This window comes from Grus americana, chromosome 14 (assembly GCF_028858705.1).
Source record: "Grus americana isolate bGruAme1 chromosome 14, bGruAme1.mat, whole genome shotgun sequence".
In the NCBI taxonomy this organism is placed as follows: domain Eukaryota; kingdom Metazoa; phylum Chordata; class Aves; order Gruiformes; family Gruidae; genus Grus; species Grus americana.
In genome coordinates this window covers 16,791,674-16,810,041 of record NC_072865.1, presented here as the reverse complement: position 1 = coordinate 16,810,041, position 18,368 = coordinate 16,791,674, and the positions used below count along the sequence as shown (strand labels likewise).

The 18,368-nt window shown below is 46.3% G+C and overlaps 1 protein-coding gene across 4 annotated transcripts in view; it reads left to right on the top strand.

The window, feature by feature from the left end:
• Positions 1-11,290, top strand: part of SLIT3 (slit guidance ligand 3) — a 528,889-nt gene extending 517,599 nt beyond the window's left edge. For 3 of the 4 annotated variants that reach the window (XM_054841901.1, XM_054841900.1, XM_054841903.1), the window contains 4 exons: positions 1,989-2,143; positions 4,067-4,352; positions 6,560-6,768; positions 7,909-11,290. In XM_054841901.1, the coding sequence (XP_054697876.1) occupies positions 1,989-2,143; positions 4,067-4,352; positions 6,560-6,768; positions 7,909-8,147 (889 nt within the window). In that variant the 3' untranslated portion in view covers positions 8,148-11,290. The remainder of the gene's footprint in view (positions 1-1,988; positions 2,144-4,066; positions 4,353-6,559; positions 6,769-7,908) is intronic. The other variant, XM_054841902.1, reaches the window with a different exon arrangement.
• The last annotated feature ends 7,078 nt before the right edge of the window (positions 11,291-18,368 follow it).

Sequence of the window (18,368 nt, the reverse complement as noted above, 5' to 3'; positions counted from 1 at the left end):
CTAAACAAGCGCATCCTCCGAAATGCTGCAATGCTGACTTTCTGCCTGACATTGCTCATGTATAATTGGTTATGTCAGGTCTACTGTAAAACACTATAAAAATGAAACTTCTTCCAGGAGCAACTGAATTCTGGTAATTTCCAAGTAAATGTAATTTGTTTCTGAAGTTGAGGTCCTATTTTCATGCTACAATGGCCTTACACATAGTTATTCAGGAGTGGGCGCTAAAGATGGGCAGCATGTCATCTAGGTTGAGAGATGGGTGCATCTTAAAGGTGATTCATCCTTAAAAATGAGTCACTCCTTAAGCATGCCTGTTCCTCTCCACTGACAGTAAAGAAAATCTGGGTAAACAGCTCAGAGATGGCTACATTGCAGCTTGACAAAACACCTGAAAGGATCCTGACCTATGACTTTGTAACTTACTGAGAGTGGATGCTGAGCTTCTGGGCCATTTGAATGAGCGGAAACCCATTCTTAGAACTAACCTTTTACATTTTAATATGGTATTTACCACTTGTGCAGCAATCCCAAATCCAGATTGTTGGCTAAGCAGTATCTCAGGATGCCTAAATCCCACAGTTGGTGTTTTCTGTCTTTATTCTTATGTAACAGAAACCACCACCCAGCTAGCAAGCCTGCCGGGAGGAATTTGGAAAAGGGCGCTCGCAGGCCAAGCTTCAGATGTGTTGGTAACACTGGCGTGTGGGCAGTTTACATAGCCCACAGTCTAATTTTGGCTGTAACCGCTACTGCTATTAGATTCTCATTATGCATTGGTGTTTGCATGCATACAGAGCAGAGGCTGTACCATTTAATTACATCTGCAGCAGTGGAAAAGTTCCATCACGTCTATAACTACCAGCCTAATTTGAAACCCTCTTTGCTCAAGAGCAGGTAATCCCACCCTTGCCTTTCCTTGTTTTTGGAGTGCATGAAGCTATCAAGTTGTTTTAGAGAATTTCAACATGCAGCATAAAGGCTTGAGAGCTGAAGTTGCCCTGAAAATAAAAAAATATAGTGTGATGTAAATTGAATTGTACCATTGCATCTTTTAATTTCTGGGAGACTGAACTGAGGATGAAAGTGAAGACTGTACATGGTGCAGCCTAGCAAAGAGCTGTTGAGTCACCTGACTCACTGCAGGCTTCATGCATTTGAAAAATCAGTGTTCAAAACACCTGAGCAATAAATACACGGTGCTTTTAATATCTTGTCTGCTCCGATGGCTACTTGCTCCCTGTCCCCCACACAATTCCTGCTGTCTTGTTCTTAAGTCTCAATCTACACCTAAATGTTTCTCAAAGAGGAACAGCAATTTGTCCATTTTCCGTGTGTTCAGGTAGGACTGTATTGAGCAAAGTACCCCAGTCATTCATAAGCCAAGAACTCCCAAATTCCTTGTCTGGCTTTAAGTAACTCAGCCTGTCCTCATGCCTCTGCACATGAGTTACAAGATACTTCTGCTGTGAGGAAATGCTAGTTTCAGGGGCCCCTGCTGTCTCTTGCCCCAAACTGCAGTCCCTCCCTACCCCTGTGAAATAATTTGAGTTTAACTGTACAATAAGAAGTCATTTCAGTGATCTGGCTTGCAGCATGGGCACCAAGCAGTGTGACAGAGGGGCAGCAAGCTGTGGCTGAGAGCCCAGAACTGGGGATTTTCAGTAATTTTGTCACCAAAGCAAATATATCACATACCTACACCCTTGCTTTTCTGCCCTGGGAAACACAACTAGAGTAGCTACTATCCTGATTAGCCGTCCTGCCAAGTGTTACATCTGTGTAGGTACTGCCTGCACAGGCATCAGCAATGGTTAAATTGGTACCTTGGAGGCTCACGCTAGAGGAAATGTCAAGAACCTGGTGACCATAAAGGAGTGTGGAGTGGGAGCTGTGCCTTGCAAGGTGTAATACAGGGACATAGGGTGTCGCAGAAGCAGAGGCAGTTCATTGTTAACGTCAGCTTCTAATTCTCTTTTTTCTTTTAGTGTGGAAACAGTGAACGATGGGCAGTTTCACAGTGTGGAACTCGTGATGCTGAATCAAACTCTGAACCTGGTGGTGGACAAGGGGACTCCCAAGAGCCTAGGAAAACTCCAGAAACAGTCTTCTGTCAGCCTCAACACACCCCTCTACATTGGAGGTATAGTGAGTTGCTCTGGACTTTGAGATTTTAACAAGTCTTCTCCGAAGCAAAAAAGATTAAAACCTCCAAACCATATCAACACACAAGCTGACTAAGAACTTCTTGGCTAATAGCCTTCTCATTAGAAACTGAAGCCAGAGCTTCAATATTAGAAAGATACTAGAACTGACCAAACTTCAGTTAAGAAGGTTTTTCCCTTTCAGCACTGAATTTTGGGGGAAGGAGGGGCCAAGTGGGTGGGGAACAGATGCCCAGAAGAATGAGTATTCCACTGATCAGGTGTCTGGATGTGAGAGAGAGAATGAAGGCTGTGCTCTGTCTGCCCAATTGATTTGGTTTTGCCAGAACTCTCCCATCTCTATTCTGGACTGAATGTTGAAATTTCTCCTTTTCAGTGACATGGAGTTCTTGAATTTTTAGTCAGCCTATTCTAAATGCACAAGTCAACAGAACAATAATAGAAAGTCTTTGGGCTTTTTCTAACCAGATCATTGAAGCCAATAGTAGAAACACAATTTCACTTGGTGCTGGTCAAGCCTTTTGTAAATAATTCCCTTTAATAACACTTTCCTAAAAGAACCCTGAATATTGCCCTTGTAAATCAGAAAACTGGCTAATCTTGTTTTGTACAGCACTGAACTTTTATAATTGTCTCCTATTAAGAATGTCACAGGCTATTAAAGAGCATTATGCATCAAAGATAATCTGCTGGCGAGGCCATCACAATTTCTTCCTCTAGCACAGCATAAAAGATACCAACCCCACAGCAATTTATACACAGGGAACTTGGGAAGTAATCATGTGGAAAAGTTTGGTAGTGGATGAGCATTGTGGATCAATACTAATTCTCAAAAGGTACCTACCAAAATGCATTCACAGGGCAAATCTGAGACCTGAAATGAAGGACTGTTGGATACCAGAAGCAATAGGCTCATGGGGACTTATTGCCCATTATATTTCTTCTGGCTTCTTTCTAAACTCTCATGTTCTGTATGTGCCACCTCTCTGCACATAGCATTTCCCTGGATGCCAGCTGCCCTTCCACTTCAGCCTGTTTAGTTAAAAAGTAATTCATTAAATTACCCCACAGCAATTGTTTCTAACCTACACTAAACTTTAAGGCAGACCTGAGCCTCTACGTGCCCACAATTTTGTCCATCTCTCCAAATACCTGGTGTATCAACTTCCCTCCTAATGCACAAAGAAAAATGTTGGGTTTGGTTTAAAACTATCTTTAAGAGTGGAGTTACTTATGGATGGCAAATTCAGAGGCCTTATGCAGTTGAACATGGAAGCACTTGCCTATGCAGCTACACAGCCCAAGCGGATGTCAGTGGGGAGAGCCTGACACAGCATCCAAAAGAATCTGCTGGCCATCAGATGAACTCTTGTGAACTCTTCCAAGTGCTTCAACAAGATGGAGAATACTTGTCCCCAAGACTCGGCCTGGCCTCCTGAAGTGCTGTTCCCTGTCTCTCGAGTTCTCCTGCACTAGTTTTGACGGGGTGCACTCAGCACTGTGATCTGGTAAAGCTTAACTATTGCTGTATCCCAGAGGTGATAGCTGCCTGCTGGCAAGTAAAGACATTCTTAAATCTTTCAGAAAGATAATTGCTATTAAACTATAGACAGAAGGAGCATTATCTAAGGACAAGAACACATAGCCATTGGCCAAGAAAAAAAAGGGCTTGTTTTTTTTTGTCATATACTTCTTACGTAAGCTTGGGCAAGGGATTTTATTTTTGTTTCTTTCCATTTCCAGAGTGAGGACAACGAGACTGTGCTACCTTACAAAGGTCCTATGCAAATTAATTCTTTAAAGATTATGAGGGGCTGTGACAAAAGAAACGTTGGCAATTATAATTTATGTGCTAGCATTGTAGCTGTGAGTAAGCCTTCCCTTTTTGTTTTTATCTGAAGGGATCCCGACCTCTACTGGATTATCTTCACTGCGCCAGGGTGCAGATAAGACACCAAATGGTTTTCATGGATGTATTCACGATGTCCGCATCAATAACGAGCTGCAGGATTTCAAGGATTTACCACAGCAGTCACTAGGAGTCCTCCCTGGCTGCAAATCCTGTAACATCTGCAAGCACGGTATTTGCCGGTCCCTAGAGAAAACAAGTGTGATTTGTGAATGTCACCCAGGCTGGATGGGCCCCCTGTGTGACCAGGAAATGGGAGACCCATGTCTTAACCACAAGTAAGCTCAAAGAAATGCTGATGGGAGGGTGGAAGCTTTACAGCTAATACGTATTTTGTGTTTCATCTTGTAAAACTACTATTTTTGGAGGTGCTGAGCTCCCACATGAAATTATTGACAGTTGTGAGTCAGCATCCGTGGCAACTCCCAACTTCCACTTCTTGTTCTGATGCTGCTCACACTCCAAATGAGCTCTTTGTCCTGGAGGAGCTAAGGCGTTAATACTGCAGGTCATGCTTTCAGCTGTGACTCTACGCATTAAAACACAAAAACTCCTGTTAATGGGTATGGGTTACCTCTGAGGTGGTGAGTGCCTGCACTTATCCAGAGCAGAGCTACCTGCGAGCGGGAGGTACATGTTGTAGGGATACGCTCTCTGCAGCGTCGGATCCAGTATTCAAACTAATTCCCTGAAGACCATTATGCACTCCAATGTGAACAGTTTTAAATTTCCCAAATAACTGCCTTTAATATTACACTCTGAAACACCCCTTTAAAGTGCAAGTTTATAGGATAGCATGGAGTTGCATGTGAAGGGAACATGAGTGCAAAGCATTCACAGTTCAAAGGTTCAATAACCACATCTCCATCAGAAAGGCTGGATGAATAGCTTAGTTATGGTGAGTACATAAGGAAACGGTCCAGCGCAGAGCAGCAGTCTGCAGAGTTCAGTGCTGTTTCATAAGCAGATGGAAGTACTTTTGTTTTAGAAGCTGCTTTGGTTGCGCTATCCGTGTGCTTTTCACAAGCACATACTTTTGACAGGTAAATTGACACAGTGAATAATCACTCTCTTAAGGGCAGAAATTTAACTTGGCAGAAGTACCATCTTAAACTTCATTCTGGGTCTAACTCTGCAATGCACTGAACCCTGGAAGGTGTTGAGAAGCACCTGACAGTTTACAGACCAAAGGCATGAAGACCCAAGTGAAGAAACACTCAGAGACCCAAATGTTTCCTTGAATTTCCAACATCAAGCTGTGGTGGTTGGACAGAGAAAAATAAGGGAGTTCCAGATGTTTACAAGATGAGGGATTGCTTCTCTCATAATCCAAGGAGGGTGATGCAATCATGAAAGTAGCCCCCTTGCTAAGGAAAGGAGCTGTGTGTATTTTTAATGCTTGCATATTGTCCCACCTTTCATTAAATCACTTCAGCTTTTTGGAGTTGTCTCCTTAAAGTCAAGCCCTTTGTGTCCAGGGCAGCACAGAGCCCTGCTGGCAGGTGCCTGCCCCAACACTCACAGATTAATCTCAGTGAGGACATGCAAACGTAAAGAACAGGTAGTTGATGATAACAAGAGTTACTATCCAAGCACACCTTTCGTTAGCGGGGCAGAAATTACTGCTTTATATAGACTGTGACTCCAGGTATTACAGTATTTTGTATGTCTTGACCTGACTGAAACCTCTTTTATTATTTGTGCTTTTTAGTTCAAAGCTTAAAAATGAAATGCACAAGGATTCAACATAAGCAGGGAACAATTTTAAAGTACCAGAAAGAAAATAAATGAAAGTGAGATAAAGATATGGGTTTATGTCAAGTAGGACCAGATATAGCAAAGGTTTATAAGCCCCAAGCAGTTCTTCCGTGGCTGGACAGTGTTGCCTTCTTCCCTGTCCTCAGTCCATTTCAAGTCTGTCCCTGTGCCAGAAGTGGGGATGGTGTCAGAGAACCTGCTAAGGATCCACACCCCTCCCTGTGGTACTCAGAAATACCAAAGCTCACTGCACACCACATGAGCCAGGGAACCCTTCAACTGCAACTGCCGTGAATAAGTCTGTGCATAGCTTTTCCACAAGCACCTTCATTTATCACACAGTTTTTCATCACCTGATATTATTTGTAGAGTAATTCCACTAAGGAAGCCTGGGCATGCAGCTTGATTGTTGGCACTTAGTTCCACATGCTGATGCTGTAAATGTGAGCTGTCTTGTGTGGATGCCAAGCGTTGGTCCATTCTCACGGAGCAGCCTGATGTTTTCCAAAGAGATCAGTTAAGATCACAAATTCTAAATGTGTTCTCTGAACTTTATCCAGTATTCACTGAAAACTCACAGTTTCTTCAGAGTGTTTGACACTGAACCGCTGTTTTTGGATTAGTATCCTGGAATTAAATTGGGCAGAAATGCCAAAAGCAAACATCCCTGGGAAAAGGAACTTTCCCATCTAACACAGGCCAGCTCTAAATGCTTCTCTTTCTGCAGGTGTCTGCATGGTAAGTGCATGGTGGCCAATGTTGCTTACACCTGTAAGTGCATGGAGGGCTACACAGGCACATACTGTGACAAGAAGAGCAATTCCTCAAATCCCTGCAGGATTTTGAAATGCAACCACGGGCAGTGTAAAATTTCCGAGCACGGGGAACCCTACTGCGAATGCGATCCTAACTATAGTGGAGAACATTGTGACAGAGGTATGCTTGGCCAGAGGGCCCAGGGCTGCTGCACTTCTGGGTTATGCCATCGTTTTTACCTCTCTTCCATGTGACTCGTACTTGGGGGTAAATGGCAAATAGCAGAAGATAAAGCTAAGTCAGCCTCTGCAGAGCAATACAGGGAGGAGAAAAGAACAGTACAACAGCTAGCTAGCTACTATCCAAACGTATGGAAAGGCAGAAGTGTAGCAAAGGCTTTTATTCTCTTAATCCTCAAGGTTTGTTGCTCCCAAGATTCTGGTGGGATGTTTTAAAGGAGAGGCTGTTGTGAGGTTTACCCTCAGCAAGCAGTGATCAGTTAATTGCAGTGCTGGGAAAGGAGATCCTACCCTGCATACCAACAGCTTCTGTAGGTGACGTGAGCAGGAACTGGAAGCAGGTAGTACTGCTCGTCTGAAGTGGCAGGAAAGATTCTCAGCCTGCTCTCTCTGGTGCAGCTGGGTGGCTTTCCTGGGAAATCCCACAAGTCAGGCTGGACTTTCCTATGAGGGCAGGGGCCCAGCTTTTCTGCCCTGACCTGAAAAGACTCACTGGAAACTCAGCAAGTTCTAACTTCATCCCTTCTGCCTCTTTTTGTTCCTGTACAGAAGGAAGGAGCTGGCTTGTATTATTTTTATTTAGGTTGTGCCTTTCCTGTGAATGAACCACAGACTTTCCAAATTATACACATATACAGCCTCACCAAAATGTATCTGGCTGCTGCAACATGACTGCAGAACAGCACAGACATTTTCAGGTATCCCAGATTGCTAATGTCACACAGAGCAGGCTGACCTTTAATCCTGAGAAGCAGACACAGTAAAAGTAATTCATATTTTGCAGGAGTGTTGCAGGATTCAACACTCAGCATTCATTAAAGCACTTCCAGAACTGCTGATCAAAGCCAGCAGGCCTGCTTGGCCTCTGCCTTGTGCCGGATATTACACATTTGTGTAACACAAGCTCTGGTTTGATGGCAGGTACAAAGCAGTAAAAGATGAAGGTCCTTCTCATGCCATCTGCCATCTGTTTGCCTTGAGTATCATTACAAGTACAGGGCTCTCTGCTGATGTTTGGGGAATATCTGGCAAAATAGTTACCACTGGTTTTTTGGGGTTTTTTTCCCTGCTGTCTTACCAGAGAATCTCTGCCAAGGAGAGATAATTCGAGAAGTGGTCCGTAAGCAGCAGGGCTACACGTCGTGTGCCACTGCCTCCAAAGTACCTCGCCTGGAGTGCCGCGGCGGCTGCAGCAACGGGCAGTGCTGCGTCCCTCTCCGGAGCAAAAGGCGGAAATACTTCTTCCAGTGCGTGGATGGCTCCACCTTCACAGAAGAACTGGAGAGACACGTGGAATGCGGCTGCTCAAAATGCTTGTAAGCCATTCTCCAGTCTCTTGCCACTTTAATCGACTCAGAAGTGCTATCAAAATGGGACCTATTTACTTGCAGAGTGAAGAAGAAGAAAAGAATTATTAAGTATATTGTAAAATAAACAAAAAATAGAACTTATTTTTATTATGGAAAGTGACTATTTTCATCTTTTATTATATAAAGTATCGCACCACTTTGGGCATATGTATCATATAGTGAGTTATTTTTACCATGAAACTTTTTTAACAGTTGTAAGAAAAAAAAATTAAAAAGTTAAAAGTTAAAAAAAAAATATAAAGAAAACATAGCCTAACAGGAGAAATGTGGGGGTGACTCGATGTGTATGCACAATGAACAAATGTAAAGGCGTTCCAAGGACCTGCCACAGAACTGATACGGGCTGAAGAATCTCCGAGGCTCTGGGCGGGTCTCCTCAGAGCGGATCCCCATGACCGACAGCCATCTCGCCTGCTCAGGCACCCCGAGAAAGCCTCCCCCTTGCTCCCCTGCTCTGCCTAACACTGCCGACACCATTTTGTTCCTGTACAGTGGCTCCGCTTGCTGTTCTTGAACTGGTTCCCTATAGCACATAGGCACTGCCGTAGCTTAAGGCTAACGACATTATTTGACTATTGTAATACTATAATACATTTTTTGCTGTGTATGATGTATTTATCTGTGTTTGCAATATATTCTTCAGCAACTGTATCTATAGAGCACGGGCAGCTTTATCCAAAAGAAGGGGACGAAGGGAAAGGAAGTAGGGAAATATATGTTGCTTTGGGAAATTTGGGGGCAAAATGTGAAATAAGTGCTAAGTAATGCCTAATAAATGACATAGAACGTTTGTGTAAACTCCTCAGCTATGTTATTTCCCAAGTTTGTGCCTTCTTGCTCCCAGCCTTGAGCCCTTTTTTGTATATGAAATATAAGGAATGCACTGCTACATAGTTTGTCACGCCTTGACACTTTAACTTGCAAAGGTTGTAAAGAGCATGAAAAATCTTGCAGGTGCCAGAACGTACCTGCAATGGAGCGGCTTGTACTCCCACTGTCACCTCAGCCACAGGTGTCAGCTGGGCTGTAGCTGCCTGTTCATCCACACTCTGGTACCGAGCAGTCGGCTACTTTTCCACAGCTTTTTAAACGAGCAGAAGTTGCACTATATCCATGTGAAGGTATTCAGCCGCATGTGTCCACCTTAGCAGCGCTCTTCTCTGCACAGGGAGAGACGTCACAGCTCCAGCCCATCCCGTTCTCGCCTTTGGTGCAGATTGACCGATTCAGCCAAAGCTTTTCCTCGGTACTCTCTCATATCCTGCACTTGTGTCTCCCAAAGGACTCCCGTTAGCTTTGGCTGCGTTCAGAGCAAATGCTGCAAAGGAAATGGAAATCAAGGCAGGGATAAATTCTCACTATGAAGGTGAGGCAAAAATTGACTCTGGGAGTGAGTTTGATTTTTGGAGGGTTTTTGGCAGGGCTACCTTTTGGGTCAGCAAGTACGTGCAAAGAGTACCATAGATACCTTAAAGTTTCTCTTACTGTAAATTTCAAACATCCCCATCAACAACTGTTTCATTATCAGCGTAACGTCTTTCCCTAATATAGCAAGTACTATGGTCCTTTCTTCAATTTCTCTTTCTCCAAGAGAGGTGAAGTCAGAGATGATTCCTAGCAGCCATAAGCTCCTTTTGGGAAAGCTCACTGGTCTCACCAAAAAGATTTCAGACCAGAGGCTTCAGCAAAGGATGGGAAGGAAAGCTGAACCAAATAAACAGCTTTTTTTTTTTTGCTTAGGGCTTTGGAAAGATGCACAGAATGCAGTCCTGCCATGAAAAGTGTAAATGTTTACTTCCCGTTAAAGAAAAGTGACCATCTAGCCATCATGCAACCAAAAAGCTCTAACGTGCGTAGCATTCTTCTGCTACTTCAATCTCCTTAACTGCAGCAGTTCATCCATGCTTCTTTGTTACTACCAGAGCATCTTGAGCAGAAGGGACATAACCAATGTAATAGCCGTCTCGCAAAATAAGTATCAGTAGAGCCTGCAATCAGTGGAACATAAAACAGTCACTAGTTAATGTGCCAAAATCTGATTGAAACAGTACAGCTCAAGAGCCAGGGAAAAACTAACCCTGGATGCCAGTGCTATGGGCTGCTTTTTAGTTCGAGTATAACATCAGACGCTCAGAGCAGCTGGAATTTGTGGTGTACAGCAAAAATCGCCCAAACCCACAACCTGCAGGTTTTAAAAATTTGTGCAAGTAACTGCAGACGCTTGTGCAAAGATGTGCCTGGCACACCACTACCATTAATGTTCCATTCCTGCTTAGAACACTTTAATCTGCAAAGCAGCAGCTGCTGTGATGCCAGGCAGAAGAAACCCAGACCGAGCAGTGGCTTACAAGCCCTCCGTGTGCTCTCCTGCATGATTTGTGGCCACTGAACTGCCAGGGCCTGCAGAAACACGGCTCCTCTCCAACGCCACCCAAACTGTGGTCACCTTGTCCCTCGAGCAGCAACGTGTGCAAGAAAGAAGGTGACATTTACTCGTGGCCTCGTGCCTGCTTTAAAAGGAATGACATTGGCTGGCGAGGCAAAAGCCATCAACATCGTGTTAGCACATCACTCTGGGATTTATTTAAGCAAAGCCTTGCAGCAAAGTGACCAGCAACAATGCAGCAAGGCTGGCCCTGTTCCTGGCTTCTTTCTGTCGCAGCACTTCCATGTTAAGTGTTGGGATAAAGATCTAAGAATATCTGTTTTGTAACCAAATGATGCAATTTTTGTATGCTTTTAGGCAGCACTTGCCATTGGATAGTGATGCTTTATGTCAATGATTCTCTGAATTGCTATAGCATTATTTTATGTTAAGAAGAAAATAAAAAGAATTCAGATGTGCCAAAAATGTGCGGTTAACTGAAGTATAATTAGCTCTGAAAGTTCCTCTGTAACCTGCCTAATGTTACAATAGATTTCAAAAACTGTGGGTACAATGCAGTAGTTTTTACCTCTATAAAGTTTTAATATAAAGTGAAGAAAGATGCTTACCCTTAAAAAAATGGCAATGCAGACTGGTGTGAACTGATGTATTTTATTAATAGATTCTCATTGTGATGTAAGTTTAAATAAATTGTTGGGTTATGGAAGATTGTCACATACCTTGTGTTGTCATGCAGATTATTTCTATGTGTATTTGAGCTGTTGAGTCTGACCTTTTAGAGTACATGAGTATAGAGAGCAGCAGGGAGGTGGTTCACAGAAAATGATGCGAGCACTAGACACGTTCCTCTTGGAAAAATCTAGTCAGAGAACGGCTGTAGTTAAACACAATATGAACAGTGGTTACATATTTTATGACATCACAACCTAATCTTTTAGGAGTCTTACACACCCAGATGACTTAAGCCAGATAGTTTTTGAGCCTGGGCATTTTTTTCAATTAAATACTTTATTTGCCGCTTTTTTTTTTTAAACTGTTTGAGAAAGGCCTGCAGCAAAAATACACTTATTAACTAATGACAAAATAAATGAAGCGATATTGGGAATTGGGATCAGAGGAGGTCTGACTGAGGAAGTGGCAGTCACCCAGCCAACAGTGGATGACAGGGAATCTCATGATGTCCTGACACACATAATTTCCAAATTTGCTGCCACACCGCTGTAGCTGGGCGTTATTTGTGACAGGCGTCCTCTGCCCATTGCATTCCATCCTTAGCACAGAGTAAAATGAAGCTCCTACCAAGTCCTCAGCCCTTCCTCACCCATGCCCCTCTGTAACGCTCACACATTGCTAATTATGCTTCAGAGCACGGCCCTTAGAGGTACCTTTGCCATTCCATGCAAAACTGGTGACAGCACTCAGCCAATAAAACCACTCAACCTTAATGAGCATCATTAAGCCTGAACTATGAAGGTTAATTACATAATTGTAGCAGATGGTAGCATTTTCACCTAAAGCAAACCCAGCTGAGCCCACTAAAAAAGCTAGCGGGAACTATTCAAAAATTCAAATAGCTGCTTACTGAAGTAACTGGCTCGCACAACAGTTACTTGTATTGCTCGTGGCTTTGCAGCACGCGGGTTCCTCGGCCACCCGTGTCGGGATCTCCAGGCAAGTCACTGCCCCCGGCTGAGGCTCCTCTACTCCCGCCCCCGCTGCTGAGCTGGCGGAGGTTTGTTTCCTCCCTTGCAGGTACGGTATCTAAACCACAAAGCGAGCGCGGACAAACGCCACGACCAGAACAGCCCCCCCAGGCCCTCCGGCGCCGGACGCGGCGCTGCGCGGGCTCGGGCAGCAGGTGGCGCTGCAGGGCGCGGCCGGTCCCGCTCGGCTCGGCGGGCTGCCTGGAAGGGGCACGGCACGGCATGGCATAGACTGGCCTGGACTATTTCAGTTGGCAGGGAGCTACACCAATCATCCAGTCCAACTGCCTGACCAAAAGTTACAGCACGTTGTTAAGGACATTGTCCAAATGCCTGTCAAACCCTGACAGGCTTGGGGCATCGACCCCCTCTCTAGGAAGCCTGTTCCAGTGTGTGACCACCCTCTCGGTAAAGAAATATTTCCTCACGTCCAGTCTGACTCTCCCATGGCACAGCTTTGAGCCGTTCCCATGTGTCCTGTCACTGGATCCCAGGGCAGAGAGCTCAGCACCTCCCTCTCCACGCCCCCTCCCCAGGAAGCTGCAGAGAGCCATGAGGTCACCCCTCAGCCTCCTTTCCTCCAAACTATAGAAGCCCAAAGTTCTTAGCTGCTGCTCATACGACCGTATGTATATGTGATACGTGGATTTTCTGGGGAATTTTAAATAATAATTTCTCAGGTTTTATCGATCCTGTGCCATCAACTTCCTAGCGCTGTTCACATCGGTCCTGTGAGGAAAGGAGTGCCTGCTGTCCCCAGGAGCTGCAACTCATCATGGGGTCACAGCGGTCAGGGCCCCACAGTTCACCCCAGGAACCTGCAGGAACCAGCAGTAGGAGGATGACCCTGCCGAGCCCCAAGGGTGTCCAACACTGCTTTGGCACCATCCCTCCACAGCAGGACGATGGCTCCGAGTGCTGGCGGACGGGGCAGCTGGTGCCTACGCACTGTGGCAGCCTCAGGACAGTATCATGACGGCAGCATCACAAGGCTGCTGTTGATGGTACTACTGTTAGTTTGGAGCTAGCATCTTAGGGAATAACAGCTGATTCTGCAATTTCTACCCTAATTCTGCTGCCGTTTGCTCACACGTGCTGAGGCACAAGCACTGCGTACCTGCAGAGTTCATTGCCCAGCAGGGCCCTATTCCAGGCTGGCAGGTGCGCAGCCCTGCAGCCCTGATACCTCTTCTCTATGCAAGAAAGCACAGCTGTTGCCCCAAGCACCCTCAGCCCTCAGAGCTCCCTGCAGCAGCAAGAAACTCCTTGGGCATGGAGGGAGCACACACACGGTACAGGCTGGGCATGCAGGGAGCACACGCACACGGTACAGGCAGTACTTATTAGTATGAGGAAGCTTAAACTGACGCATAGGGGCATCCCACAGTCTCACAAGCAGCAGGAACAGAAGCTGCTGTGGGACTTGCATAGCTTTGCATCTTGTTCCTACATGATCTCTTGACCTTCTCCTTTCCCAGGGCTTCTGTGCATTCAAAGTAAAGTGATGCCCAAGGAAGTCTGGGCATGACGCTGCCTTCTACTGTCCTTGACTCTTGTCCCCATGGCACAAGGATCACTCCTTTTCCCTAAAAATAATCTTTTACAACTGTTGTGTCTTACACAGGGAGAAAGAGTACACATCCTACCTCAGAGATGTGTGCAAGGGAGGAAAGAGAGTTAAATGAGTCCCACAAGATCAATGGCTTTTGTGCTCAGGGGATAGCTCAAAACTCACGAGGAATTGATCTGTTACATTCTCAGTGGTCCACAGTCTTCCAGCTAAACCTTCTGAATCTTCTACCAGCAGCATTTAACCAGGCAGCTCCTTTGCCTCCTGCAGAGGACAGGTGAACCTGATCCTGCACCACTACACTGCTGTCCCATGTTCCTGCACTGGCACCTTTATCCTGCCCTGCTGCCTTATCTCTCCTGCTGAGACCCAGATCCTGCACTAGCGCAGGGGATGAATTCCTGCAAAGACAGAAAAGCCAAAACTTAGGTAGAGATTTCACCACCCTGGCAAAATAGGAAGAGGCTTTGGTCCAGCGCAGGGCTATTCCCAGCCTCACCCTTGAAATTGTGTCATCTGAAACTTAAAAATACGGCAGAAGAAATAACAAAAGGCACACAATAAACATGAGATTTTTCACTTGAGGAAACTGAAATTTTGTGAAGTGAGAAGCAACTGAAGGCATGGTCCTCCACTGAGAAGGGTTGTTAGTGACAAATGACTCAGCCCTGCCTTAGACACTTTCCATACAGAGCAAGGTTACAGGAACCAAATACCACAAGGTAATTTACGTTGGGACTTTGCAGCACACAGATACTATCACGCTTTAACCTAGCATGTGGTAAGAACATGCACAACAGGCAGCTACTATAGAGGCGCTTAACTTCCTTAGTTATACACCATATTTTGCATCACTTAAACTACCCTAGTTTCTTCTGGGTAAACCACTCGTTAAATTGTTGAGGTGGTTGGTTTTTTTAAAATATTATGTTTGGGGTTTGTTTTTTTTTTTTAGTATGTAGAGGTAAATACCAAAGTATAGTTTAAGACACTAAGATCCAGATACATCAAGTTGGTCATACCAATAAATAAATGAGATTCTAATATAGCAATAAACCAATTTTTGTCTCACCCCAAAACATCTTTGTAAGTAACACTGGTTTAAAAAAAAATTTGTTGCCTTCCAGTATATCATTCCTATAGAATCCCTCACATGATTTTATCCCACACAGATACTGTAGAGTACTTTAGGATAGTCATTAACAACTTTCACTTGGAATTGGTTATATAAATATATATACACACACATATTTATATAGCCATTCATACATTCACCTTCAGATTTATTTATTCTTACTTATGGGATATTCAAAGCAGCGTGCTGGCTGATGTACAAATAACTGCAATCTAAAAGTGCTCATAACCTATAAATCAACTTGATCTGAAAATTAAGGAATGTTCTGAGCCTCTCACAGGCCAAACTTATAGTTTGAGGTAAACCTCTACTCTGAGACAGACTAAAGATGGCTATGAGTTGAGCTTAGCTTGTTTTCTTCATATATTCTGTCTTAGCTGGGAATGATGTTTAGCTAAAGCATTTCACCTTCTTGTTAAGCAGTGCTTAAACCAAACTTTCAGCTTTGCTGATGTTGTTTTTTAATTGAACAGCCCTCAGTTCATTAATTATCACTGAGCCCTTTACTTATTCCCATTTTTTTTACACAGGCAGATGAATGAAGAAGGTTTGCTAGGTAAATAGCTTAAAGTGAGCATCCAGGGTATTCAAATTCAGAACTTGCTCCCAAGAAACCCATGTACAAAAGATCTGTTTTTTGTCCCTGACTGAAGTCAGAGGCTAGGAAAGCAATCACCGAATCTGCGTTGCTGGCAAGGGAAAATTGTAATTTCCTCAGTGAAAGGCTGGGACAGGAAGTTTTCTGCCTGTTTCAAGAGAGCAGGAACTGGACAGCTGTCAGGCTGTGGACTAGGTTTTTCTTGTTTTTCTGGGTTGCATTTAATGTTTATTACTGGCACTTCCCAGAGATGGCATTTCATTTCCTCTAGCGTTAGAAGGTGTGTAGGAAACAGTCAGAGTGCAGGCGCTGGAAAAAATGCCTCAGGATTAAAGTACTGAAAAATCTCACTGCAGATCTGTTTTCCCCAAGCCCACCAGAGATGCCTGCGCCAGACAGGATAGCTCATTTTACACTAAACATTCCACACTGCATATTCTGGTGACAGGCAGGAAATTAAAGACTGTATCTTATGATCACAGTGTATATTTGTGAACAGGCACAAGTTAACAGGTAGCAGCTAAATTCTTGTATTCCCCAATATGTATGTAAATGGTTGTTTAAAATGTTAATAGTAAACTACGTTGCAGGGGGAACCACAGAGCCACACCAAAATTTCCACTTTTTAAGAATAACACATGGGAATTTCCACAATTACATATAGCTTACAGGAAGAGAGAAGTTCTGCAGCCTTGTTAATATACTCAACTTCCTTTAAAGTAAACAATAAGTAAACACTAAGAAGACTTCAGAATAAGTCTCCTTTAAGAAAGGAAACATTATAAATGGAAGACGGCATCCACAAGAGAATTTCACTTCTTTTTAATGTAAGATTCTGGATGCAAAAGAAATCCTTTTATGACAGGTTTTAGAATGAGACCAAACAAAATACTTGTGCTCAAAGCAGACAGAGAAACCCAAAATGAGACATCTGGGCTCCCCCGCCATGCACAGAAGTGACCAGTGTGGGGGGCAAAGCTCTGCTGGACCTACTGAGCAGAACCGAGGACAGGTCTACATCTGAAACCTTTCCTTGTAGTAGAACTGTAAGCAAACACTGTTGTCCTCTGGGATCCAATATCCAAAATCCTTTCCCGAAGGAAGGTAGTGTGCTCTGGACTAAGCAAAGCTCACTTGGTATGGGGTAAAAGGCTTTTCGGTACGTGTTCAGGGGCGGCAGAGGAATGGAGGATGAAGAGACTGTGGTTCCTGTTTCTACCCAATAGGTTTGCAAGTAAACCACTTGCCCAGGAAGCTGAGGATTTAGTCTTTCCTCGGTTTGCGAAGGGTGGCTTCAACAGAGACTTTTGCTGAAGCATAACTCTGGACACATCAGGAAGCTTCAGCTTCCAAGACAGAGCTGATGCCCAAATCCTCCTTCTGGACCACAGCTTTTATAGCCATCCTAGGTCACAGTAATTGATCTAGAATTACATGGCACTTAACCACAGGGGTGGGAAGGAAATTGCTGGAAAACTCGTTAGTTGTGAGCAGTAGGTCAGAGATGTCGCCATGTCCTGCCATTGTCAGCTGGCTTCCCTCCAGCTGCCCGCTGCACGGAGACTCTCCATAACCCTCATAACGGGGCATTAAATGTCAGCCTGTCCTCGTGCTGCGAGGGAAAACTTCCTGAGCACTGAAGTTATTCGTGCAGTTATTGGGAGTCCAGGCACCAGCAAATAAAAGGAGCAGTTTCCTAAACTAGCTCTGGTGTGTAATTGCGGGAGCGCTTCCAGTCCCGGTCAGGGGAAATGAAAAACTTCAGCTCCTTTACTGAGAGAGCGTTCATTGGTACTTGTACCTCAAGAGCCGCGCAAGGGGCACACTCTGGGCCGGCACCCGCTTACTCGGAGACCCCGGTTCCACAATGGCAGCTGCCACGGCAGCGCAGGCCGCTCTTGCCCTGTCCCCTCTTTGCGTGCCTCCCTCCCACACGACCAACGCAACCGCCGCGTCCCAGGGCGGTGGAGGGGCGGCGGCCGCTTCAGGGCTGACAGGAGAAGCTTGCCCGCGCGCCCCAGCCTTCCTCAGCCGCCTCCGCCCGCGCGTGCTGCCTTGGCTCCGCCCCCCGCCCGGCGGTGGCGGCTCCCGATTGGCGCGAGGCCGTGGGGTGACCGGCGGGCGGAGGGCGCCGCGCGGCACGCCGGGAGCTGTAGGCAGAGCGCGGCCGCGCGGGCAGGGCCGGACTGCGGCTCCCGGCGCGCCTCGCGCCGTCCCGTGACGGGGCGGGGGGCAGCGCTGCGGATGCGGCGGAGCGGGCGGGAGCCGCTGCGCTGCCTCGGCCCCATTGTGTGGCGCGGCCGCGGCTCCCCGGTGCCGGCCGCCATCTTGTGCCGGAGGGGGTTCGCGTCAGGCCGCCGCGTCCGTCTCGGCCGGGGCCTCCGCAGGGGGCTGGGGCCGCCCTCCTGCCGAGAGGGGCCGCGGCGGCGGCCGGGCAGCCCCTGCGCGCCGGCCGCGCCCGAGCGGGGCCTCTCCCCGCGCCTCCGCCCCCAGCGGCCGCCCCGGGCCGCTCTCCCTGGCCGCTGCCGTGCCCCGAGGCGGCGGGAAGGGCAGCCCTCCGCGACGCGGCGGCCCCGGGGCTGACGCCCGGCCCCTCGCAGCGGGACGCGGCCGCCACTCCGGGCCGGGCGTGAGGGCCGCGTCGCCTCCCGCCTCGTCTCCCCGCCCCAGTCCGAAAGCCGATGCCGCCGCTGGACGAGCACCTGCCGGGGCCCCGGGCGTAGCGGTGAGCGCTGCCAGCGCCGCTCCCGAGGAGGCGGGCGCCCGCCGCCCACCGGCC